The following is a 25,381-nucleotide window of genomic DNA, read 5'->3' as shown; positions in this document are numbered from 1 at the left end:
AAACCTTACTTCGTGAGATAACATAGTTAAGATGTCTTTTTCAAAATAAAACCAGGGAGCTCCACTGATGGACACATTACAATGTTTAACCAAAGAGAATAATTGACATATATTATAATTAATAATTTATGAAGGAAGAAATATTTTAGTAACCAAGAATAGGAAAGTAATAATTACAGAATAATGGCCAATTTTGCAAATTGAATAAACGTAACTGAGTTAAACTCATTACGGCATTCCTGTTATGCTTCCGGTGCTGGAGGGACCATGAAATGCTCATCACATATCAGCACCATCTGCGGCCCAACCCTGCAATCACTAAGACAACACAAAATGGGCCAGACGTCCCATAACAACCCGCAGCTGGACATGCATTTTTTAAATTTAATATGTTTAAAACAAGGGAAATGGTAATAAACACCTTCTTTATATGAAGTAATCTGCTCTGAAGAGATTGGGAATGTTAAGTCTGTGACTATATTATCAATGCCTGAGTGGGTTTCTCCCTCCTGGGTGAGTACAGTAATTGAAATGACTGAACTAATAAAGCTGAGCCCAGCCATCCTAGTTCCTCCTCCTTTATTAATGTCCAGAGTGCGTGCTGGCAGGCCATCCTCAGGGCACTCCAGCTCATGCAGCAGCCACCTTCTGAAGCATTAGATGTGCTCCAAAGTTACATGCGACAAGACTCTTTGTGTATTCATCCTGAGGAGATATTAGCTTTGGTGCACTGTGTGCAGTGTGATAGAAAAAGGGTTCAGAGAGCTCCATCAACTTCTGATTTATTTTGTGTGTTCATTGAATGGAGGGAAAGGATTAACACACCTTGAAGTTGGTTTTTAAGGAGAGGTGCTCACTTTAAGTTTAATAAAAATAAGATTTTTTAGTTAAAGAAATGTAGACAAAATTTGTTCATAAAAATGCATTCATACCTGGTCAAATTTTATATGTACTATTCAAGCTCCTTTGCTCAATGTTGGGGTGCAGTACAGCTAGAAAAAGTTAGAAGTAAGGTAACGTAGGCATGATGTCTACAGTATCAGCCATGTGTTTGATTTACTCAAGCAGATCATGGCTTGCAGAGTGGATGGTAAGGGTTTCGGGTCACAGAAGACTCTTCCTTTCTGCAGCCTCTAGACTGGTCATCTAATCTCTCAGTACCTTGACCAAAGGGTATCATGGTTGGGGACAGAAAGTGGAGGCAGCAATCCCGGGCATTTTAATAATGCTACTGACTCACACCCTAGTTCTAAATTTTCACACCTCTAGGTAAAATGCAGCTTTGGCGTATTAAGGTAGGCGTAGGCTTTCTAAAATCTAAGTGTTTAGGAATGGTGCAGTTAATAGCTAATAGCACAAGCTTACAGTCAGGACTGTGTCAACTTATAAAGAGTGTGAAACTGAACTTATTATGTAACTTCTGTATGCCTTGGATTCTTTTCTTAAAAATGGGGATGGTACCAATATCATTCTCGTGAGGTCGGAAGGTCAACTGGGATAACATTTTCAACACTGAGGACACAATCTGGAGAACACATGTAGTAGGGCTTGCTGTCACCATTCTAATTACTGGTAGAGTAATGCCATCGTTATACTTACTGTTGATATGCCAGGGCTTTCCCCCCACATGCTCAGAAACCCATCACACGTGCGGGTGACCATCAGAGAGCTGAATGTAGCTAATGCCCTGATGAACAGCCACAAAGAGAGCGTCCTTTACTATCAACCACCCAGTTCTCCCCACCTAAGAAGAAACATCAAGGTCTGTGCCTGGAAGCCCAGTAGGAAGCGCAGGCAGCAAGGACGAGCTCCTGCGGTGCCATACCTACCCCTTGCTCGTCCAGTTTCATGAGCTGCTCCGTGACTTTGGGCGTGTTGAAGGCCAGACGCAGGCACTGCACGTTGAGCTCTGGGATGACGTGCTCCAACACCTCTTTCAGAGGCAGTCCTCTGGCTGTGGAGTGCTTGGCTGTGGAAGGAATGGCGTCCTCCAGGACAGACCCTCTCAGTGTCATGAGCTACAAGAGAGACAGGGCTATGGTGAGGCTTCACTATGAAACACTGAATCTCAGGAGGCCTGGATGGCAGCTCTGTCCCAAGCTAAAATGTGACTGGCAAATGGTCAAGTCAGGAGGTGGAGGGAGGGAGAGAAGAAAGAGAGGGTACTCTATGTGAAACAACGATGCCAACACTCCAAGAGCCCACACAAGCTGAAGAGAATGCACGGCATGTTTGTTACAGGGCTGACAAAAGCAGCCTGTCTTACGGGGACTAGTAAGCTCGAGGTCTCTGTATCACTTTGGCAGGAAGCACACAGAGGAACAGGGAGGCACATCAGAGACATCCTCTTTAAGTGATGAAAGGTAGAAGGGAGGGTGACACTTTCTGCTCCCTGACACACCTTCTAAAACAGCACGCAGAGCACTGGAAATAATGACTCTTCCTTTCTTAAAATACTTTGTTATTATCAAATATTAAGGCATGGTGCTTTCTACTAAAAGTGATTTACTGGAGAAAAGTAAACCCAGGCATGAAGTTTAAAGTGGTCTTGATTTTCATAAGTTCTATGTGGCAAAACTGTTTGTGAATTTCACTAAGGTTTGATGGTCTAAGAAATAAAATATGGAGTAGATATCTATTAAATATGGAAGTTGTAATGTGAGAGCTGAGAGAGTGCATGTTTGGGGATATGTGTGGCATTTAACAGGGAGAGAGATGAGAAATACACACATGCAATCTGTTCATTAAACACATGAAAGACTGTTCATTAAAGAAAGTAGGACAATCCAAAGGCAGAAAGAAGTGATAGTGGCTTAGGCCACTAGGAAAAAGCTTAGTAGAACAGGTAACACTGGAAATTGGTTATAGGAAACACAGGAAAAAAGAATGGGTTAAAGAATAAAGAAATATTTCTACAAGAAGAAAAGGGCAAAGGAAACATGAGCAAAAGTACAGAGAAAGGAAAAGCCAGGCTTTGGGTGGGAATGAGATCAGCCGCAGCTGACCCTGAGGCAGGACAGGGAAGGTGGGCAGGTAGAGCAGGGAACGGAAGGGAAGGGACAGCTGGAGGAGGACTTTGCACCCTCTGGCTCTGCTGTGCAGTCTCACCAGGTTTCCAAAGGAATGGTGTGCACACTTGAAGAAATTAAGTCAAGAATAAGATGGAATTCAAGAATCAGAAGCTGTACTCCAGCCTGTGCCCAGCAAAGAGACTACTCCACAGTTTAGTAATGAGCACACCAGAGTCTCCAGCCTCATGGCATTGCATTCACCGGGAGAGGCAGAAAGCAAACCCAATAACAAGGACACCCTGTAAGACGGTGTCATGTCTTAATGAGAATTAAACAGAAGAGAGCAGAAAATTCAGACCCGGGACAGCACAGGGTCTGAGCACGAGACGGAGTGAGAATACAGGAAGCCCTGGGAATGGCGAGGAGGCTGAAGCCACTGCAAGGAGAAAGCACCAGTGGGGAGGAAGGCAAAGTTTACGGGAAGGACAAAACCAGGGGAGTTACCGGGCGTTAGGGTTCCTCAGCAGGTACACAGGCTGCTTTACTCAGAAGGATGGAAAAGGTGAAAAGGATTCTGAGAGAAAAATGAGGAGATAGAGATTTATTTCTCTGCTGGGTGAAAGGAGGCGGGACTAGGCCTGAGAGCCTCAGGGGATGGAAGTGGCTGAATTCTAGACATACAGTATTTGAAGACAAGACTGCAAAGGTTGCTGGCAGAGTAAATTCGGGGCAGGAATGAGAAGAGAGGAGTCAAGTGTGATGTCAGGATTTCTGGCCCAAACTAACAATTACAGACATGGCCAGGGACGGTGGGTTATTAATTTGACCCTAAATAACAAGTGCAATGGTTTCCCATGGCGTATAATGGAACAGCGTGGCACTTGGACTTTTCAGTTGAAAGCCAAGGCAAAGGACTCACTTGATGAGTGGCAGGCCTGTGACTGAAAGGCCAGAGGGAGCAAGCAGAGCCCGTGAGGGAAGAAAGAGCAGAAGGGAAAAACTAGGGCCAGTAGTTTCAGGGACCGCTGTACTGCACAGGGCAGAAGTTAACCCTGGGCAGGAAAGATGAGGGCCATCAGTACAGGGCCTGAGAAAAGAGGGCCTCCAGGGAAGACTGCATCTGAGCTCGACACACAGGTAGGGCAGGAACAAGATCATGCTAAAGGTCAAACAATATCACAGAAAAGGAAAGCTAGGATGGAGCGTGTGCGTGTGTGTATGCGTGTGTGTGTGCACACACAAGTGGGGGGGATACCACTTGAAAATAAGATAAGGGAATGTTTAAGAACCCTAAATAAAGTAGGTTTTTGAAGAATCTAAGCCTATATTAAACAAATGTGTATGTGGGTAAAATAAAACATGAACAAAAGGGAAGAAAAAAGTTAAATATAAAGAGATGGCAAAGAACTAAAATAAAAAAAGAAAGAAAATAAGATAAGGGTGGTTTGAGAAGTCTGGAAGATCTGGGAAGATAGAAAAGGGCTAATTCTGAGCATTATCAGCTCTGACACAGGAAAAGCCCATGAACACAGGCAGGCTCTCCACCCCTCCCTGGGCACTACAAATAACATATTAAATACAAAAACCTTGCCTTTTAAAATCCCCAATTTTTAATTTCCCCAGAGTTCAAGCTCAGAGACAATTAGGAAGTGAAGCCAAGCCCTGAAACTTGCCCTGCATTCAGTGAGGAAAATGAAGCCAAATGCTCTGTTTAAACCAATTTCCAAGCCATTCTTTTTTGGATACCTCAGGAGTATCAGGCATTGATACATGAGGACAATGCTAAAGTGCACTAGGAGATGAGGCAGTAACACACTGAGAACTGGAACAATTTCACACATGCTTAGAAGTGGCTCAGGATGCTGGGCGCTCTCCATGTGGCCTGAATCTGTGAGTCTTGGGGGTTCCAGCTTCCTCCAGACCTATCTTTCTTTGCATGAAAACTCCTACTCCTGCACCACACTTTCCTGGAGCTAGGCTGAAATATCAGACTTAAGCAACCCTGCTCCCAAGCACCATCACCAAAAAAAATAGTCCTTTCTTCTGCAGGTGTGTGCATGCACATGTGCGAAGAGGCCAAAGGTCACCTTAGGTGTCATTCCTCAGGTGTACCCCCGACCCCCTTTAAGTGACAGAGTTGCTCAGAAACTTGCCAAGTAGGCTAGGTTGTAGGTCCAGGCATCTGCCTATCTCTGCCTCCTTTCAAGCACAAGCCACCATGCCAGCTTTGGACACATGGTGCTGGGAACTGAACACAGGTCCTAGCGAGCACTTTATCAACGCAACTATCTCCCCAACTCTAGGCCTCCTTTCTTCTGAGGACACTGGGACCTTATCCTATTGAATTTAATCTCATTACTGCTTCTGCTCCATTTTCCCTCATTGGATTAAGTCTCAAATCTTGCTCACTTGTAACTTACCTCACTAGTTCTAAAAATTATTCGGTAGTTGTATGGAGATCCATTTTCTTTCATTTCTTCTGGTTTTTCCCTTCGGATGCTCACAGCCACTGGACCAAGATTCTCATCAGCCCCAAAATAGTTCCAGTGTTCTTAGCAAAATAAGATAAAACAAAATCAGAAAATGTATCCAATACTGGAAAATAACATTCTGTTTGAGTTCAAGATCACATCCCAGAAATTACCAGTACAATATAAGCATGTTTAACAAAATTAACATCCTTCACTGTTGAGAGGACAGCACAGAGAAGGCCCACTGGGTTCTTCCTACTCTACAACTTACTATTCTAAGTTCTTAGTGTGTGCTCTCCCCATGTCCTACCATTTTAATAGGCTACAGTTTATCTGTCCCTTATGTTAGGGCCTTTTACATTTTATTTAGGCGTGCAATAGAGTGTGAGAGGAGGGACTTCTTCCGGTTTAAAGTATGTCCCTGTCCTGGAAAGAAGAGCCCCTGAGAAGTCCTGTACTCCCAAGCAGCTTCTGCCAGGCAGAGGAGAGCTCAGAAGACAGGCTTTGCTGTGCCCTGGGAGGTAGGAGGCTAGACCCAAGGTTCTTGGCAAGTCCCATGGAAGGAGACAAACTGCAGCCACAGAACGTGAGGGAACAGTCAGGGAGATCAGTAATTCCTAGTCACTGTGCCCTAGAGGCTCATGTGATTCTCAATGCTCTCAACTGTTAAAGGCCCCAAGCCTTAGCAAGGCCTTGGTGGGGGCGGGGCAGGGTGGGATGGGGTAGGGTATACAAAAAGGCTCCATTTAACAAGAAGGAAAGAGGAAGTCAAAATTAAATTATCTGGGAGTAAAGGTGTACAGATCAGTGGAGTGACTCCCTAGTGTACATGAGATCCTAGATTCAATCCTTAGCTCTGAAAGAATTATATATAGAAAATAATAAAACTGAGATTTACTGGCTCTTGAATATATACCTTTAAAAATTAGAATTGATATGTACATGAAATGTTCACAGATGAGGAAACCCATTCAACACGAAAGTCTATGACAAGCAGGCTTACTTTTTAAACTCCCAAAACATTTGCTTTATGTTGTTCTATGTCATCCACATGTGACATGACTAAATAATTAAGTCATGACATGTATGTTACTGGCATAAAAATGCATATTTGAGAACATGTTATTTCCATACAAAATATATAAGTATTTGAAAATCCATGAGAATAATAAGAAGTAACTTAGCATATCTAGGCATATGGTTTTCAAATTTAGGAAATGCTCATGAAAATACTTTGTAAATAAATACTAATGTACAACTGAACAAAATAGTCGTAGACATTGCAAGTTCTAAGAGTATTATAATCCATGGAAATTCAAAATAAGAAGACACAATGGAAACACAGGCAACAAGCATTTCATATGTGGACAACTGAGAAGCAATCCAATAAACACCACAGAAGTCAAACACTCACGTACACCCTCAAAGCACAGCACATGACCACACTCACAGGTTATTTACTCTTACTTTGCACACAATTCTAACAAGCTTGGTTGTCTGGTCTTCCAGCCCACAGCTCTATTTCAGAGAGGTGACAGATAATTCCCGGTGTTGACAAAGTCCAGGGTGTAGGGCTGATACAGACTTGCATGCAGACAGCAATGTGATAAACAACTGACAACAAGGAAAAAAACAGAAAGTGGGGAGACAGAAACAGCATAAAAGAGCTGACAAGAACTTAAAGGAAAACAAGACAGAATCAGGACCATTTACTGAGGAGCACTAAGGAACCCTCAGAGGATACATCAGTACTGCAGTACGCAACAGCAGTAGACCTGCCAGGGGCATGTGGGCCACACACTCTGCACTTCCTCTGTTCAGAGACTCTAGGTCACTTACACCCCACACCTTAGGTGGGTGTGGCTGCTGCTTCAGCTGCGGGAGAAAGTCACAAAGATACACCACTCTGGATTCACCATCAACAACCTCAGCCTGGAGGCTTCCCTGGTCAGCTCTCTGCTTCTGCAGGGCTACTGCTTCAAACAGCCCTCCCTCACCCCTTCAACCTCAGCAAGTGCTAATGCTGTCAACAGGAAAGCAAAAGGCATTTCAGAAGCAAGCTCACCACCTGCCACCTCGATGCACACAGACTGACCTTCGACAGGCCTCTAGCCTCCTTTTCCCTACAATCCAAAGTCACATCGCCCTCCATCCTGGCCTCTACTCAGTCTGAACTTCCAGGAACATATACATGCCTCCAGCACCACCTGTTTGTCTTTACTGCTTCCTCTTCTTTCTTTGTACTCCATCTCTATTCACGATGCAAATCCAAGCAGTTGTTTCCACTTCCTCCCACTAGAAACTTCTGTGTGTGCCTTCACGTTAGCTCCATCATTCTCTTCCACTATGCAGCTGCCTCAGAGTGAGAACAACCAATGCTTCTGTTTCCTACTGTGTTCAAACTAACATCTAGTACAGATGGTCATTTTTTTCTAGAATATTCTTATTCCCTAATATTAAATCACCCTCTTCTGATTATCCTTCAACCACTCTGGCTGCTTTTGCTTGGTTTTATTTCTCATTCTTGAGTAATCCATCCATCCTGGGGTTTTCAACTGCTAGCTCTATGTGAACTTTCCCACTGGAACTAAATAGCATCCGCTCCAAATTCACCCTGTGCCAGGTAACACCAGGGATGCCCCTAGAACTCAACCCCCCTAGTCTCTCAACTGTCTACTCTCTTTCTTCTCCCATGTTCAGTCTACGCTTGCCTACCTTATTTGCTTTCCTCCAAGTTCACAGGGCAGTGAGATACTCCTTTTAAAATGCAAACCTGACTGATCACCATGAAGCTTTAAATCTACTCAAGGGTTTTCAAAGGCCTTTGGATACCTTTCATGGCTTCCTAAAAAGTCTTTATGACCTGACCCAAGTTGAGAGTTTTCTTTGACCCAGACTTCTCACATCTGAGGGCCTATTAAATGTATTCAGTTGTCCAAACCCCCACAGTCATATGTCATTTGACTATATCCTTTTATCTGGTCTCACCTTGAGTGCCACTGAGGTGTCTTCTAAAAGAAAAGCTGAAAACTGGAGTGCATTGGAGAAATTTACACAGTAAAACTAACGCTTTGAAAGTATTAAAAAGTTCCAAACAGATTAGTGAAAAAGCAGATATTCCTATATTTCACATACAAAGATGTAGAAACATTATAAAACAAAAAGCATGAATTTAAAGAGTCACTTTAGTGTTAACTGGGACATAAAAGTATTATTTTAAAACAAACTAAATTCTATATAAAGTACAAATACATTTCTTTTTTTCTTTCTTTTTTTTTCTTTTTCTTTGGGCACCATCAAAACCTGACATACATTTGTTCATTTCCCCAGCTATTTATGAGTGGAGGTAAACGGGATAATTACCACCTAACCTCAACACTTTCCTTAGACGCTGTCTTCAAACACACCCATCTCTGATCAGATACAGCGGGAGATCTTTTTGAACTGAGGTCTTTGGACAGACACATAATTTTAAAAGATGAAATGAGGAGTTCTAGCTATCATTTCTACAGCAGCAGCATCTTGGTCAGTTTCCATCAATGTCAGTCCAGTGGTATAGACAGAGGTTCTGGTCTGGCTCCCTGTGTAATGCTTGCACCATCAGGCTCATACCTGTCAGTTCAGAGTTCTTACCTCACTTTATTACGCAGTATAACTCCACATTGGTATGGTACTTCTTTTTGCATATAGACTTATGGGAACAGAAGTAAACTCTTTTGACACATGAACGCAGTTCGCTCAATTTAAAAGCCTAATGTGATGTACTGTCCCCAGGAGAGAAGAGGTTAGTTCACCATGCCACCATAAATTGAATTTTAGTTTTTACATTTTGATCTCAAGACAAATGTGTCAGAGTTCACATAATCAGTCTAGCCCTCTGGCCATGCCTGCCTCTGTCTGTCCCTTTCAGCATCTCTCTGTCTCAGCATCCTGGCCTCTGCTCCAGGGTGTATAAATGAAAATAATTAAAATGTCTTCCCTTCTATCAGCTCTCTAGGTCCATTTTTGGCTAGAACAGACAGGGAGCTTTTCCAGTTGTATCCACAGTTGGCTCACCTTTCCTCAGGGGTGAAAAGATGAGAGGGGAAGGGAAGCAAGAGAGGAATCTGGGCAGGTAGTTCAGGGTGAGGAATATGACAGGAAGAAGAGAGGGGATGGGGAGCAGAGCTGCAGACCTGAGTGGGAATGCTGGTGGTGGATGACTTAGCAGGCTCTACATCACCAAATACTATAACAGTGTAGAGCCAGAGTGATGTGCCCCCCAACACGCCAATCCTCGGACTACAATAACACAACACACCAAAGCAAAGCACTCCGCCAAAGCATCACATCAACCATGAGACTAAGATGGTTTCTTCCCTTGTTAGTGGTATGGCAGCTGGGACTTAGGGCAGGCCCAAGCACTAAACTACAGTACCAAATCAGGAGTATCTCAGGCTGTCAAAGCTCATTTTCTTAGCAATTATAGCTACACTGTATTCCCAGAAGTCTCTAGAATTTTATAAGCAGCAAATAGTTAAAATCTGGTAGCCAAAAGGATGTGCTATTTACTTAGATCACATGTTCTGCTTTACTCGTGATATGCAAACGTTTTCTATGTTGACAGGAGACATAGATGCTGAGCCCTCCCAATCTTCACTGATCTTATGAACATCTGATGTTTATCCTAAGAGATTTTTGGTTTGTGTATTCATGTAGTGTATACATGTGCAGAGGTATACTTACCTGTATGTGGGCACAGGCTCATGTACATATACACATGTGGAGGCCCAAGGTTAATACTGGGTATCTTTCAAGATGCCTCACCACATTACATATTGAAGCAGGGTCTTTTGTGGTGCCAACTGCTAGCTATTTGGCTGTGTAGCTAGCCAGGCTGCTCTGGGATTTCTCTGGCTCCACCTATACGTAGGCTACCATACCCACTGATGCTTTACATGGTTTCTGGGGAGCCAAACTCAGCAAGAGGCATATTGCTTATAGCCATACCCAAAGCCCTACTTTCTTCTTGTGGATTAGGAAGCCTAGCAAAACAGTATACAGAACCTCAGGAATTCTGTTTCTGGGACATTCTATATAAAGAGATTTATTTATGGTCAATACATTTACAATTGTAATGCGTATTTGACATTCTTAAAAAGAAAAAAAGTGAATGGTTGTAAACTCCAGTAACTGTGTCAAATACAGTCACTTCACCTACTTATAAGCTACATGGACACGTGTGTATGTGGTCAAAGAGCCATGCCTGGCACTTTAACTGTAAAGGAGAAAAGTAAAGCTGAGTCTTAAGAGTTACAGCACTCAGTCGGCAGTTTCTGGATGGCTCATTCTGGTTCTCATATTTGTTATCATTGTGTTAGTATTCCAAGTACCTAGACAGTGTCTTAGGGTCACTGTACTTTAAACTGAGCACAATCATCAACAATTAAGATCCACCTTATTTTTACTCAAAACTTATAAAGTTATAATTTGTGGCTTAAATATTTACACATAAGCATTGATTTTGAAGTTTTAAATAGGAAAAATAAACAGTAAAAAGCACAAGTTGGTCCTGATTCCAAGATGGCGCCGACCATTAAGCCACGTACCTGATCTACCCCGAGGAGACCAGAGACATAAGTGGAGCAACAGATTGCTGGACTTTGAGAATTGTAGGTGAGTGGGGCCCAAAGGCCACAGACCAAGCAGGGGGCCTACCACCCTGGGTCAAGCAACATCCCGGAGGTGCTAAAAGCACTCCCCAAACTCTGAGACGGAATCCACATGCAAACTGCAGCCTGTATATAGAGCACAGACTCGCTGTTTGGGGAGGGGTTTTTTCCAGAGTCCCCAGCCAGAGGAATCTCAGCGAAGAGGGTGAATCTGCCCTAGGATTCCTCCTTCCGCACCACCCCAAACTGCAGAGGTCACCCGCCCAGGCCGACTGAAAACACAGGCGGCGGGACCCAACAGAGACAGTTAAAGTGGGACTGCAGCTCGCTGGCCATCCTGGGCCAAACCTAACACCAATCACAGCGGACTGAGCCTGCAAACAGCGGCAGTGAGAAATCAGCTTGAGCTGCTTCCACAGACCCATTGGGAGACGTGGGTCTTGCCTAGAGCGATAGCTGAACCTCTTAGCCCTGCGGGAAGACCTGGTTCCGCTGGCTTCCGCCAGAGCTCTGCAACCCTATTGTTCCTACCCAGCCACAAGGCACTGGTCTTATGCTCCCCGCTCCCCGAACGAGAGAGCCCAGCTAGGGATCCTGGCCCGAGCAAGGTAGGCACTCTCACATTATCGGGAGACGAGACGTGGATGGGTAGTGTTTGCAGTGTCTAATTGCTGACCTAGAGTGTGAGGGGACCATCATAGCCCAGCGGGAAGATCTGGTTCTGCGGGCGACTGCCAGAGCTCTGCAACGCTAGTCTTACTAACCGCCCAGCCGCAAGGCACTGGCCCTGCGCGCCCTGCTCCCCGAACGAGAGAGTCCAGCTGCGGATCCTGGCCTGAGCAAGGAAGGCACTCTTACTTTATCGGGAGACGAAAAGAGGGTCTCGCTTGCAGTGCCTAATTGCTGACCAAGAGCGACCTTGGTCCCTCCAGGCATATAATACTGGGAGAGGTTGGGCACTGCTATAGGGTATAGAGGCAGAGCTAAAAGACAGCTACACCCCCAGAAGATCTGATCTACCTGGGGTCTTGACTACAAAGCCACAGGAAGGACAGGCAGCTGGGATCAACCTACTCATCCAGAACGTTTGTGTGCGGACCTTATTTTAGGTCCCAAGATTGCTGATCTGAATTACAGCAGTAAAGTCCAAACAGATATCTACTTTGGCTGGCTCAGGCAGAGGAAAATCACCAGGAGTGAAACTGGATCACCTACCTATTCCACAGAAATACACCCTGATCCCCACAGGCGAGAGCACCTGACCTATAATCAGTTATCAATTAACCACTCTCAACCAGCGAAGGTCACTACAAAATACCTTCCAACATCAGAGCCATCAAAATGACAAGAGGACAGCGAAAGAATGGTATCAAAAACCAAAACAGTTTGGCATCTCCGGATCCCAACATTCCCAATGAAAACAACCTAGAGAACCTAACAGCAATGGATAGGCAAGAAAATGACCTCAAGTCCTTAGTAAAGAAGATGATAATGGAAGAAACAAATAAAATCTGTAAACAAATGCAGGAGGGCTGAAGAGTTAAAAAGAGTCATATAAAGAGGCACTTGAAGAATTTCAGAAAAATATAAATAACCAGATGATGGAAATCATTAAAACAGTACAAGACATGAAGATAAAAATGGAAGCTATGATGCAGGAACACACAGAAGAAAAACGTGATCAAGAGGCTGCAAAGAGGAAAGCAAGCATCTCATAGGTGGCCTTATCTAACAGATTGCAAGAAATAGAAGAACGAATATCAGGACTTGAAGATACAATCGCAGAACTGGAAACAACCATTCAGGGAAATGCTAAATCTGAAAAATTCCTGACACAGACCATACAAGAATTAAAAGACAACATGAAAAGAAGAAACTTGAGAATAATTGGGATAGAGGAAAGGGATGATAGCTGACTCCACAGCCCAGAACATATCTTTAATCAAATAATGGAAGAAAGTTTCCCCAATCTGAAGAAGGAGATGCATATGAGCATACAAGAGGCCTACAGAACACCAAATAGAATAGACCTGAAAAGAAAATCTTCCTGCCACATAATAATAACACCACAAAATATGCAGAACAAGGAAAAATATTGAAAGCGGCAAGAGAAAAAGGCTGAGTAACATATGAAGGCAAACCTGTCAGAATTACTCCTGACTTCTCAGCAGAGACCATGAAAGCCAGAAGGGCCTGGACAGAGGTGCTGCAAACCCTAAGAGAACACAGATACCAGGCAAGACTACTATATCCAGCAAAATTATCAATAACCATTGACAGAGAAGACAAGATATTCCATGACAAAAACAAATTCAAACAGTACCTATCCACAAATCCGGCTTTACAGAAGTTACTAGAAGGAAAACTCCACGACAACTGGTCAAACTACAACCATAACTACACAGGAAATAGGTAACTATACCATTGCAAAATCACAACCTCACAAAATCTTGACTGTTACAAATACCAAAAATGAAGGGACTTAGCAATCACTGGTCATTAATATCTCTCAACGTCAATGGTCTCAATTCTCCAATAAAAAGACACAGACTAACGGAGTGGATGCATAAACATACCCAACATTCTTCTGCATTCAAGAAAACACACCTCAACCACAAGGACAGACATTGCCTCAGAGTAAAAGGTTGGGGAAAAATATTCCAAGCAAATGGTCACAAGAAACAAGCTGGGGTAGCCATTCTAATATCTAATAAAATAGATATTCAACCAAATATTTCAACCAAATTAATCAAAAGAGATGAGGATGGACACTTGGTACTCGTCAAAGGTAAAGTCAACCAAGAAGACATCACGATTTTGAACATATATGCTCCGAATACAAGGGCTCCCACATTTGTAAAAGACCTATTAACAAAGCTTGCCCCACTCATTGATTCCCACACATTAATAGTGGGGGATTTCAACACCCCACTTTCACTCAAGGATAGGTCTTTGATTCAAAAACTAAGCCGGGAAATAACCTCATTAACCAATGTAATGAAGCAAATGGATCTAACAGATATCTACAGAACTTTCCACCCAAACGCTAAGGAGTATACCTTTTTCTCAGCACTCCATGGAACATTCTCTAAAATTGATCACATAGTTGGTCATGAAGCAAACCTCAACAGATACAAGAAGATTCAAATAATACCTTGTATCTTATCAGATCACCATGGTCTAAGGCTGGACTTCAACAGCAACAGAAATAACAAAAAGCATACTAACACGTGGAAAGTAAACAACTTTCTACTTAGTGACACATGGGTCAGGGAAGAAGTAAGGGAAGAAATAAAAGACTTCCTGAAATTCAATGAAAATGATGGGACAACATACCCAAATTTGTGGGACACATTGAAAGCAGTGCTAAGAGGAAAATTCATAGCATTGAGTGCCTTTAAAAAGAAAATGGAATCATCCCACATAAATAACTTAACAACATATCTGCAAGCTTCAGAAAAAAAGAAGCAGAAACACCCAAGAGGAGTAGACGCCTAGAAATAATCAAACTCAGAGCTGAAATCAATAAATTAGAAACAAAGAGAACAATCCAAAGAATCAACAAAACCAAGAGCTGGTTCTTTGAGAAAATTAACAAAATAGACAAACCGTTAGCCAATCTAACTAAAAGACAGAGAAACACTATCCAAATTAACAAAATCAGAAATGAAAAGGGAGACATAACAACAGACACCGAAGAAATGCAAAGAATCAAAGAACCTACTTTAAAGGCATTTATGCCACAAAATTAAAAAATTCAAGGGAAATGGACAAATTTCTCGACCGATTCCATTTGCCGAAATTGAACCAAGACCAAATAAACAAATTAAATAGCCCTATTTCGCCTATAGAAATAGAAATAACCATTGATAGTCTCCCAACCAAGAAAAGCCCAGGGCCAGATGGTTTCAGGGCAGAATTCTACCAGTCCTTCAAAGAGGAGCTAATACCGATACTACTCAAGCTATTCCGAAAGATAGAAATGGATGGACTATTACCAAATTCCTTCTATAAGGCCACAGTCACATTGATACCTAAACCTCACAAAGATCCAACAAAAAAAGAGAATTTCAGACCAATTTCTCTTATGAACATTGATGCAAAAACACTCAACAAAATTCTCGCAAAGCGAATACAACAGCATATCAAAGACATCATTCACCATGACCAGATAGGCTTCATTCCAGGCATGCAGGGATGGTTTAACATATGGAAATCCATCAATGTAATCCACCATATAAACAAACAGAAAGAGAAAAACCATATGATCATTTCTTTAGATAAGAAAAAGCATTTGACAAAATCCAACAACCATTTATGTTCAAAGTTCTGGAGAGATCGGAAATACAAGGCACTTATCTAAACATAATAAAGGCCATATACAGCAAACCAACAGCCAACATTAAATTAAATGGAGAGATACTCAAGGAAATCCCTCTAAAATCGGGAACCAGACAAGGCTGCCCCCTGTCCCCTTATCTCTTCAATATAGTTCTTGAAGTTCTAGCCAGAGCAATAAGACATCAAAAGGAGATCAAGGGGATCCAAATGGGAAAGGAAGAAGTCAAATTATCCTTATTTGCAGATGATATGATAGTGTATATAAGTGGCCGACAAAATTCCACCAGAGAACTCCTACAGCTGATAAACACCTTCAGCAAATTGGCAGGATACAAAATAAACTCAAAAAAGTCAGTAGCTTTCCTGTATACAAATGACAAACAGGCAGAAGAAGAAATTAGGAAAACTACTCCTTTCACGATAGCCACAAACCATATAAAATATCTAGGAGTAACTCTAACCAAGCAAGTGAAGGACTTATTCGAAAAAAACTTCAAACCTCTGAAGAAAGAGATTGAAGATGACATGAGAAGATGGAGGGATTTACCTTGTTCGTGGATCGGGAGATTCAACATAGTAAAAATGGCCATCTTACCAAAAGCAATTTACAGATTCAACGCAATTCCTATCAAAATACCTACAAAATACTTTGAATATATTGAAAGATCAATTCTCAAATTCATATGGAGAAATAAAAAACCAGAATAGCAAAAACAATCCTATACAACAAAAGATCCTCTGGAGGAATCTCCATACCTGATCTCAAGCTGTACTACAGAGCAACAGTAATTAAAACAGCATGGTACTGGCAAAGCAATAGACTGGTGGATCAATGGAATCGAATCGAAGACCCAGAGATGAATCCACACACATTTGCTCACTTGATTTTTGACAAAGAAGCCAAATCTATTCAATGGAAAAAGGATAGCATCTTCAACAAATGGTGCTGGTCTAACTGGATGTCTACATGTAGAAAAATGCAATTAGACCCTTTTTTATCACCATGCACAAAACTCAAGTCCAAGTGGATTAAAGACCTCAACTTCAAACCAGAGACATTAATTCAGTCAGAGGAAAAAGTGGGGAAGAGCCTGGGACACATAGGCACAGGAAACAACTTCCTGAACAGTACACCAACAGCCCAGGCCTTAATGTCAACAATTAATAAATGGGACCTCATGAGGCTGAGAAGCTTCTGTAAGGCAGGAGACACTGTCAAGAGAACAAAGCGACAGCCTACAGAATGGGAAAAGATCTTCACCAACCCTTCATCTGACAAAGGTTTAATATCCAAAATATATAAAGAACTCAAGAAATTAAACACCACAAAACCAAACAACCCAATTGAGAAATGGGGCTTGGAACTTAACAGAGAATTCTCAACAGAGGAATATCAAATGCCCAAGAAACACTTAAAGAAATGCTCATCCTCGTTAGTCATCAGAGAAATGCAAATCAAAACGACACTGAGATTCCATCTTACACCCATCAGAATGGCTAAGATCAAAAACTCAAATGACACCACATGTTGGCGAGGATGTGGAGAGAGAGGAACACTCCTTCATTGCTGGTGGGAATGCAAACTAGTACAACCACTTTGGAAAGCTATCTGGCGCTTTCTCAGAAAAATGGGAATAGGGCTTCCTCAAGACCCAGCCATCCCACTCCTTGGAATATACCCAGAAAATGCCCTACCACATAACAGGGACATATGCTCAACCATGTTCATAGCTGCTTTATACATAATAGCCAGAACAAACATGGAAACAGCCTAAGTGTCCCTCAGTAAAGAATGGACTAAGAAACTGTGGTATATTTACACAATGGAATACTACTCAGCTATTAAAAACGAGGAATTCCCGAAATTTGTGGACAAATGGATTGATCTAGAAATTATCATAATGAGTGAGTTCACCCAGAAGCAAAAAGAGACAAACGGTATATACTCACTTATATCAAAACACTAGTCCAAGGGATACGTACCATGAAAATCTTTATTTACCAAGAAAGTGGGTCAGAGGAGAGGACATCTGATTGAGACTTTAGGCAAGAGTAGCATGGAAGATGGGGAAATAGTAGGACCCACAAGGTCCTGGAAACCTACAAGAAGAACTTTATGACAGGCAGGTCTGGATCCTGGGGTCCTCCTCAAACTAAGGCACCAGCCAAGGAGAATATAGGCAGTAAGCTTCGAACCCCTACCAAGATCTAGCCGACGAACAGGATATTCTCCACCGTTGAGTGGAGAGTGAGATCTGACTCTCACACGAACTCTGGTGCCCCTTTTCTGACCATGTCCCCTGGATGGGGAGACCTGGTGGCACTCAGACGAAGGATAGCAAGTTACCAAGAAGAGACTCGATATTCTAAGAGCATATATAGGGGGAGGAGGTCTCCCTCAATCACAGACATAGGGGAGGGGAGAAGGGAAGAAGTGGGAGGGAGGAAAGAATGGGAGGAAACAGGGGAAGGGCTAACAATCGAGATGTAATATGAATAAATTAATAATTTTTTTTTAAAAAGCCCAAATTAAGAAAAACCAAATAAAACAGCTACTTTATGCCTAGCACAACTGGAAACAACTTCTAAGATGAAAAAACAAAATACAAAGAAATCCTTAGTAGAAGGGCTTTGCACATTGCTGGCAGCAGTGTGGATGGTACCAAACATTTTAGGAACCACCATGGCAACACACCTCAAAGCCACAAAAATATTAACATTCTAATTTTAGAGTTACCTCCAACTGACTGCACAGAGAGTCAAAACTCCCCCATTTTTTCTAGAAAAAGACAGCAAGCATCACGGAGCAGGTGCTGCAGTAAGTGGAAGAGACAAGCTCTATTCTGTATTTGGAAGCAAAGAACCAGGGGCCACTGTACAAGGCCAAGTTGCAACCATCTCGTGTTTTCTCTTATTTCACACTATTAAACAGAACGCTTGGTGGGTTTCTAGATGTGTCCCTGTCATTACAGGTTACCCCCTATGAACTTTGACCTTTAATGCCATTCACCAGAGAATCTTCATGAAACTAGAAAGGCTCCCAAGTAGAGCATGGGCTTCTCTGAAGCTGTCCGTTTCTGCCTGTTGGGCCCAATCAATTCCTATTATTTGTTTTCTTACTACAAATATTAACAATGGAGAAGATAAAGCTAGAAGAACTAAATATTGAAAATAACAGCAACAGAAATGAAGGTGGGAAAGAGACTGCTCTTAAAATGAAAACAAAACTGACAGAAATGGAGGTAAGAACAGGCCAGCCAGCTGCTTAAAGGAACTTCTCAAGAAGTGGGCCACTTAGAAAGTCCCTATGTCTCATCCCAAAGGGCTTGTTCTAGTTAGAAGGGTAGAGCTTCCATGAGAGCTAAGTGTCCATGGCTGGCCACACGCTAGGGCTCTATTCCTAAGCATGCCCTAAGCCCCATGATTACCGCTGTGCAAGAGCATGGAGTGCTCAGGATTCTGAGTTCTAGGTCAGCTCTACAGGCAACTCTTGAAAATGGGACAGAGGATCACTATAGGTAATGAAACCCTGTCTGACAAGGATCGAGGGAGACGGGAGGGAGGAGGGGAGGAGGGGAGGAAAGGAGGAAGGGAGGAAGGAAGGAAAGAAGGAAGGAAGGAAGGAAGGAAGGAAGGAAAGAAGGAAGGAAGGAAGGCTGTTTTATCTTAGTGGCAGGTTTATCTCAGTGGGTGGAATGGTTACCTAGCAATCTGAAGTCTTTGGGTTCAATCCCAACTGGGGAAAAAAAAAAGTCAATCCATCAATCCATCAACCAACCAAGTAACCAAAACAAACCAGCATTTGCTTAAGCAGGCCCCAACAGTCTCCTTATTTGCCAAGAAAAAGAAAATTTTATTATTAAGCTGCATTGATCTTAATAAACTCCTAAATGATAACAGCAAAAATAGAAAGAAAACTATTTAAATAAAAAGGAAATAAGTACTGGAATCACGAGTGTTTTATTGGGTGTCATCTTTCTATGGCAAATGTCTGATAATTATCTTTCAAAAAATATATTCCATGTGTTAAAAAACAAAAGTATACCAGTTCAAAGTAGCTACAAGAGTGCTAGAATTCAGACTTAATCCATCTGCATGCCTATATGAGTGTACAATAGTGGAAACAGATTCAGGGAAGGTGCTCATGCCTCTAGAGGCCAACTAGTGGTTGGTTCACTCCCACAAAACCACTGTAACCACATATGGCTACTTGAGGTCTCATTTCCTGAAGAGAGGAAAAGAAATCTCTCACACGACTGGGTGTCTGGAGAATGACAGCACAAGGCCACATTCACAGGGGACTCTCGGGCATTGTACCCAATGCTACATAGGACACCCAAGTCGTCAGCTCATAAGACACCTTAGCATCAAACATTCGCTTGTAAGACATTCCCCAAGCAACTTAACCTGTGGCTCTGGTCGCTGAGGTGTGTTTAGATTGCTGTGACTGACTACAGCCGCACAATGCTCTGCAGAAACAAGAGTGCCATGGAGACTGGATGAGCTCTGGGCAAGGGCCTGAGCCTTGGAGGGGCGGCAAGGTTGGGGGACAGGCAGAGCTCCTTCCAGAGCCACTGGGACAGGAAAGGACATACTGCTGCACAGGACTGCGAGGACAGAGGAGGGCTCCCACGGCTGCAAGTGAGGGCTGCCTTCTACTTTCCACGCTGCTTGCTGCCCTTTCACTCCACAATGGCATGCCCTGGTGGAGTGGTCACCACAGGACTAGCCCTCAGCTATGCTGGAGCAAGAATCCCTCAGAACTGTGAAGGAAAAACTCACCCCACACTTGCACTTTTGCCACAAACTGGATTAAGACAGCAACAACAACAAAAACCACAAAGAACAAAACCAAAGAAAAGCAGAATATACAACTTCAAAGACAGATCACATGAGAGAAAGGCTCAGAAAAAAAATTTCTAAAAATAAGACAAACTGGGGAGAACACAGCCACACAAGGACAGCAACGAGGAAACACTATTAGGAAAACAAAACCTAGTTCTTTGAGAATAAAAATATAACTGCTCAAAATAAAACCCAACAGAAAGGCTGCTTCAGTACAACAGCAGGGAATCCAGATGTAGAACCCAGATGTGGTGGGGCATGCACACAGTCCCAGCTCTCCGGAGGCAGAACGGGCGGATCTCTGTGAGTTCGAGGCCAGCCTGGCCTACAAAGCAAGTCCAGGACAGCTAAGGCTACAAAGAGAAACCCTGTCTCAAAGAACAAAAACAAACAAACTAGAAGTGCACAGAGCTGTGTGCCAGTGCCTTGTTCAGGATGGAGAACTAAGTAAGAGGGAACAATTCAAACATCAGTGTGGGAAAGAATAAGCCTTGTCACAGATGGGAGCAGTCTTGGCGGGCTTTACCCTTGGGGCACCCCATGAATACCTTGTGACAGACTGAGTGGAGCCATCCTGGGTCTGGAATTCAGGAAACAGACCTGGGAACCCCACCTGGACTATTGTCTTTCTAATGGATCCTCACCGGGAGAAGGAGAAGGTCCTTCCCATGTGACTCAGGGAGTTGGGGAAGAGAGAACAACAAAGTCAGCTGGGCGGGAGAGCATGGGGAGAGCAGTGGACCAGCTGGACCAGCACGGGCCAGAGAGACACCTAAGGACCCGTCCCGTGGAACAGCTACCGGAAGGTTCACTCTTTTGTTCCTTTAACCTTTTTCCTTCTTGTATAAGCTAGTTGGGTTGTATAATAAAGTTTTATAGTAAAGAAACAGATCCAACACATCAGCATATTGAGAGCTGGACATGGTGTGTGCCTGTTAACTCCAGCACTGTGGGAACCAAGACGGGACAGTCCCTAGGACTGCTAACCAGTCAGCCCGGGCAACGGTTTAGGCCCAGGGTTAGTGAGAGACCTTGTTTTAAGGGAATATGGCAAAAGTGATGGAGCAGGACAACTCATCTTCTCCTCTGACCTCTGCACAAGCACGCAAAGGTACGCGTGCAAAGGCACACGCATTTATGCATGTGTGTACATACCACACAGACATTCAGCAAGACGTCTTTAATAAAATAAATAAATACAAATCCAAGCATTCTACTATCTACTCAAATGAAGTTCCATACAGAGGAGTTTGACATTTTTTCATGATAAATGTTAACATGTAAGGGTTTCTCATTCTTCACAATAAATAACGCCATGAGGGCAGAAGTCTATTGTTTACTTGCCACTAGGCACTGCTCTACTCTCCACGCTGCTCGTTGCCCTTTCACCCCACAATGACATGACCTGGTGGAGTGGTCACAACTTTCTTAGTGCCAACTCTGGCTAAGGTTTTCCTGTGTTAGGGTAGGCCCTCAGAACTCCAGGGAAATAACTCACAAACAGGCACTAAATATTATCTGCACGACTGAGTACATAAGTAAAGGAACATGTGGTTGGCTCTATATTTAAAACCAGGCAAAAATGGGGTAGTCCTGTGAATAGAAAATAAACTTTATCTTCTGTATTGCCATACTATTTTCTGTAACAAGCAAGCCTATCTATGCCCCCCCTTTTTTTGGCGGGGGAGGGGGAGAAATTGTTTTTTTTTTTTTTTTTTTTTTAAAGCAGTCTCTCTGTATGGCCCTGGCTGTCCTGGAACTTAGGCTTCTGCCTCCAAGTACTGAATTGAAGGCATGCACCACCAGACCCAGCTCTACTTATGCTTTTGTCTGGAGCTTTATTTTTTAAGTTGGCTCTTCTCTTCGGTAGAATGGAGGCTCAGTTCTCCTCGGGGATGTAACACTGACTTCCCTTTAGGAAGAACTTGCAGTTGGTTCAGCCCTGTAAGAAATGCAATTATCTGAGTCTCTGGCCTTGGGCTCTACAGCAGTTTAGCAGCTGAGCCACACTCTACCAGAGCAGCCCCCAGTTAGTATCGAGGCAGAAAACAATATGGCCAGGTACTTGCTCCCCTGTCAGGGACTTTTCTGATGATGTTCATCTTTCTCCTTTACATTGGACAAGATGTTTGTTAACAACAGCCCTGTCTGAAGCTCTCCTTGCCTAATTCTTCCTCTGTGCCCTTTTCTCTTATGCTGCACCACGGGCTGAAGGGTTTCTTCACAAGGCTCTGCTTCCTTTCCGTCCTGTGCTCCACAGGTGCCATCACCAGGCCCGCAGCCTGTCTGTACCTTTCTCGTCATCTGCTTATCACACAACCTGGCTGGTTAAATGAAAGGCAGTCGCTAGCAAAGGCTGGATTCTGAGCAGGAAAGACTGCAGATAGCTAGAAAGACTTGGGTCTGCTGCTAGGATTCCATCGAGAGACAGGGAAGACTTACAACTATGTATAGAGTTGATAATCGGCATATAGAACCTTAGATACAATATGCCACGCACTGCTGTGATTGGGGGTTGACAACAATGGAGTCAGAGGACCTTATAACAAGAGACCTACAACAGTGGTGGTATTTACTGAAGGAGAGCAATGCTAAATAACAGTTAAGTCTGAACTTCTACAGAGCATCAGAGACGGCACCTCAAAGCCATTCCAGTGTAGACAGAAAACAGCGGCTGAGACTGGAAGAAAGAACTGAGAAAGCTGAGAAATAGAGGTACATGGCAGGGACATCCATTGCAATTCACTTTAACTTTTGGAAAGATTGTGAGGCTACTGCTGACTGAGGCATGTGAAAAACCGCACCAGTACGGCAGAATAAGAAAACAGAAGTTGAATGTAGAAGCAAATGTGTTTGTTATACTGAAGGTTGAATATGTGATTATTAAATTCAGTTACGGGTCTTGAGATAATAAACTAGACATATTAAATAAAATATGCACACAAAATGCCTGTCATCAAAAGGTGGGCATTTGGTAAACAGTCAGAAAAGAACTGGCATCAAATTCTAAAAATTAATTTCTCATATGGACCTTTCTACATAGGAAATGGGCAATGTTTTCACCTCCGATTTTATTGTCAAACAACTATATTTTCATGAGTGGAACTGAAAGGATAGCTTTGGATGTGGTCCAGAGTCTGAGCTAACAGAGGGCTTATGATGGTCCATCTTGATCTATAAACTTATGGAGGTGAGTGAGGGTGCGTCCTTTCAGCATCCATAACCTCTGAGCTGTGATGACTTGGGCACCTTAAGAGCCCAAATGCTCTGTGAGTAAGAGAGGCTGGGGATTCACAGCCACAGAAGGAGAGGATGCCTACTTCTAAAGAGGCCATATTAACACTTTGCTTAGTGTGTGACGGTCTGGAAGCCTTAAGCAGATACAAAGATGGCAGCCAGAGTGGTACAAGGCACCTGCCTGTTACCACACGGTCTGGTGCTTCGTAGTAACTGTTAGTTATTTTGCTCCTGAGGTCTGCGTGCTGTCTTTTATGAACAGACTATCACATACCCCAAGTAATGCTGTGTAACCTTGCCTCCAAAATTATCCCTGATTGGTTAAATAAAAGGCCTACACACCTGGGCAGGGCAGAAGTCAGGCAGGCAAAGCTAAGGCTTGGAGAACAGAAGTATCACGGGAGGGGGGGGGGAAGGTATGAGAGACAAGAAGGAAAAAAGGAGACTGAAACGGGTTAGCAAAGATAATGAAATAATCTAACTCAGAAAATTAAACACTCGGTATCCAGAAAGCATCCTTACCACTAAGGCATCCAAAACGTAGTACTTTTCTCAACAGTATGACCAGACTTAGGAATACATGTGGCTAGGTGTTTGCTCCTCAGGCTCTCCTCACTTTCTGAGCCAAGGCATTCTCTGTGAGGTCTAAGCTCTCCAAGGTGCTTGCTTCTGCCTAAACAGAAATAAGCCTCAGACTTTAAACACTGAGCTAGGGACTAGCCAATAACTAGGATTCTCAATCTATTACAATAGGACACACGGCCGCCGCCTTCTTTAATGCACTGTAAGGCCTGTCACACGCAGGACCCTTGTCCTCCACAACCTCAGAGATCTTTGTTCCTTCTCTTCCAGAAACAGTGAAAGCTCTAACTCCACATAGAGAACTAGAGCAACCATTTGCTAGAGGTTAGCACATACAGGCTACATGCAGAGAGAGCACCACACAGCCAGGGCAATGACAGTTACTTATGAGGGGCATCAGACGAGCAGGGGTCTGCCTTCCCTATAAAGTGCACATGTGTACATAGAAGAACTCTTGAGGAAAAAAACCTTTAAGGCCCTACAGGAATATATGTATTTCAGTATAAGTTATTCCTTAGCAGGGTGCTTTTAGCCATCTAGTATAGAGTTTAGCTAGAAGCTGTGATGGTGGTGTGGCTCGTTGGCTCTCAGTATCCATTTTTCACTCCACATTCTTTCTGACCTAATGATGTTCATTTAATAGACTAGGACATTAAAAAACAAAAACAAAAAAACAAAACAAAACAAAAAAAGGTCTCAATAACAAAACAGAACACCTAACTGCAGAAGCTGCCACTCAATACAAATCATGTTATACACCATGCATTAAAGAGTTGCTGTTGAAGATGGCTGACTACAAGATTCAAAGAACTGGGCAAGCAGCCTTCACAGGAACAAATGAAATCTAAATTGTCTCTTCAAAGTGACCATCATGGGGCCCAGCATACTCAACTTTGTGTGTGTGTGCATGTGCACAGTGAGCACATGTGTGAAAGCACATTTGTTTGTTTATATGTATATGTGTGTATACATGTGCACATGTGCACTGTAGGAAGAAGGTAAGAACAATAAAATTACTGCCTTAGAATTAGCAGTTTATGAATTATTATTTTCCATCAGTTGTCTTCAGTTTCTCCTGGCCACTGAGCAAAAGGGAACCTTGCTTCATCAGAGCTTCTTTATAACTTGACACCAAGCAATGCCCCGCCTTCACCTATACCATCTCTGTCTCTCCTTTCTCCTGTCTGTCTCTATCTCTGTCTGTCTGTCTCTGTATCTGTCTGTCTGTCTCTATCTACCTGTC

At 43.0% G+C, this 25,381-nt stretch overlaps 1 protein-coding gene across 1 annotated transcript in view; it reads right to left on the bottom strand.

Annotated features, from left to right (window-relative positions):
* Positions 1-25,381, bottom strand: part of Sipa1l1 (signal induced proliferation associated 1 like 1) — a 300,315-nt gene that overhangs the window by 88,183 nt on the left and 186,751 nt on the right. Inside the window, exons 5-6 of the mRNA XM_051148660.1 lie at positions 5,432-5,562; positions 1,830-2,018 (exon numbers count right to left, since the gene is read on the bottom strand). Of these exons, the coding sequence (XP_051004617.1) occupies positions 1,830-2,018; positions 5,432-5,562 (320 nt within the window). The remainder of the gene's footprint in view (positions 1-1,829; positions 2,019-5,431; positions 5,563-25,381) is intronic.

Source organism: Acomys russatus, chromosome 1 (assembly GCF_903995435.1).
Source record: "Acomys russatus chromosome 1, mAcoRus1.1, whole genome shotgun sequence".
NCBI lineage: Eukaryota > Metazoa > Chordata > Mammalia > Rodentia > Muridae > Acomys > Acomys russatus.
The sequence above is the reverse complement of the archived record's forward strand: the minus strand, read 5'-3'. Positions and strand labels throughout refer to the sequence as shown.